We start from the raw sequence: 1,556 nt of genomic DNA on the forward strand, positions 1-1,556 counted from the left end.
GGGGGGGGGGGGGGGTGATGTTTGTGCTATACGATTTTTTAGACTTTCCACAACTCTTAGATTTATTTGATCTGCCTAAAGTTGTTAGGCCATACCCCCCCCGGCCCTCCCCTCTTTTGAAAAAACTCAATTTAAATATTAATCCGTTGGCTGGCAGTCCCTATAACCTTGGTCCCAATGGGCTTCTAGAAGCAACCATAGTAAAGCTATAGTTCTGTACAAATTAACGTTCATACACCGAAGGCCCTTTACACCTTTATTTGTCTGCGTTTTACTATAATATCCAATTGAATTGCTAAATATCGAATACATTTATATTGTTAAAAAGATAAAAAACATAGAATACTTAAAATAAAATCTATAAACATACCTTAATATTCTACATTATTCAGATTCGTTAAATAATCAACTTTTCTGTACACATATGTTCAGACTATAAATGGTAATATTCTGAATGATTTTCGCTTTTCATTAAATATTCTACCCAATGTATATAGATACATATATTTATATAGACTATTAGTGATACGCTTTGGTGATCTTGAAGTAAATAAATAGTAGCTGACATACATATTACGTCCGAACGAAATCCTCGCATTACTGGTCTAATGAATCACAAAAACTAAAAATAGTACTACACTTATAACTCAGAAGTCTATGTTATTGGTATATGTTTTAAGCTGTAAAGATAATATTTTGGGTTTATCTGTCGGTTATAGGTGCCAATTAACAGTAAATTACATTATTCCCGCCTACTTATCTCTATATATTATGGATTTCTGCGCGTGCTTATCATTTTAATCTAAAGCAGACGAATATTACAAAAACAAATAGACTAAATCTATAGTGATTATTAAGTATAAGGTATCAATCAGTAAATTATAAAGTTTAAGAGTCCAATATTCAAATCAAAATTATCGAAATACGGTGTATATACAGCTAGTGAATCCGTCATACTGTATATACGCAATCCGTTATACAGGGTATGTATACAATATGTGTCATTCAGTGTATACACAATCCGTCATATATTGTATACACAATCTGTCATACAGTGTATACACAATCTGTCATACAGTGTATACACAATCTGTCATACATTATATATACAATCCGTCATACAGTGTAGCCTATACACAATCCGTCATACAGTGTATTATACAGAATGCATCATATTGCCGTGTTAACACAATGTGTATACGTCATACAGTGTATACACTATGCGTCATTCAGTATTATACACAATCCGTCATACATTGTATACACAATCTGTCATACAGTGCAAGTATATACAATCCGTCATATAGTGTATACACAATCTATCATACAGTGTATATACAATCCGTCATAGAGTGTATACACAATCCGTCATAAAGTGTACTATACAGAATGCATCATACACTGTATACACAATGCGTCATGTACAGAGCGAGCATAATCCGTCAAACAGTGTATACACAATCTGCCATTCAGTGTATACACAAAAGGTATACAGTTTATACACAATGCGTCATGCAGACTATACACAATGTGTTTTATGGTATTTTCACAAAATT

At 32.8% G+C, this 1,556-nt stretch overlaps 1 protein-coding gene across 1 annotated transcript; it reads left to right on the top strand.

Annotated features, from left to right (window-relative positions):
* Nucleotides 1–986: 986 nt before the first annotated feature.
* Nucleotides 987–1,556, top strand: LOTGIDRAFT_86469 (hypothetical protein; the record flags this gene model as incomplete). The annotated part of the gene is made up of 2 exons (XM_009058612.1): nt 987–1,180; nt 1,352–1,556. Coding segments are annotated over 2 exons (399 nt in total), but the record flags the coding sequence as incomplete, so codon positions are not given.

Source organism: Lottia gigantea (genome assembly GCF_000327385.1).
Source record: "Lottia gigantea unplaced genomic scaffold LOTGIsca_35, whole genome shotgun sequence".
Lineage (NCBI taxonomy): Eukaryota > Metazoa > Mollusca > Gastropoda > Lottiidae > Lottia > Lottia gigantea.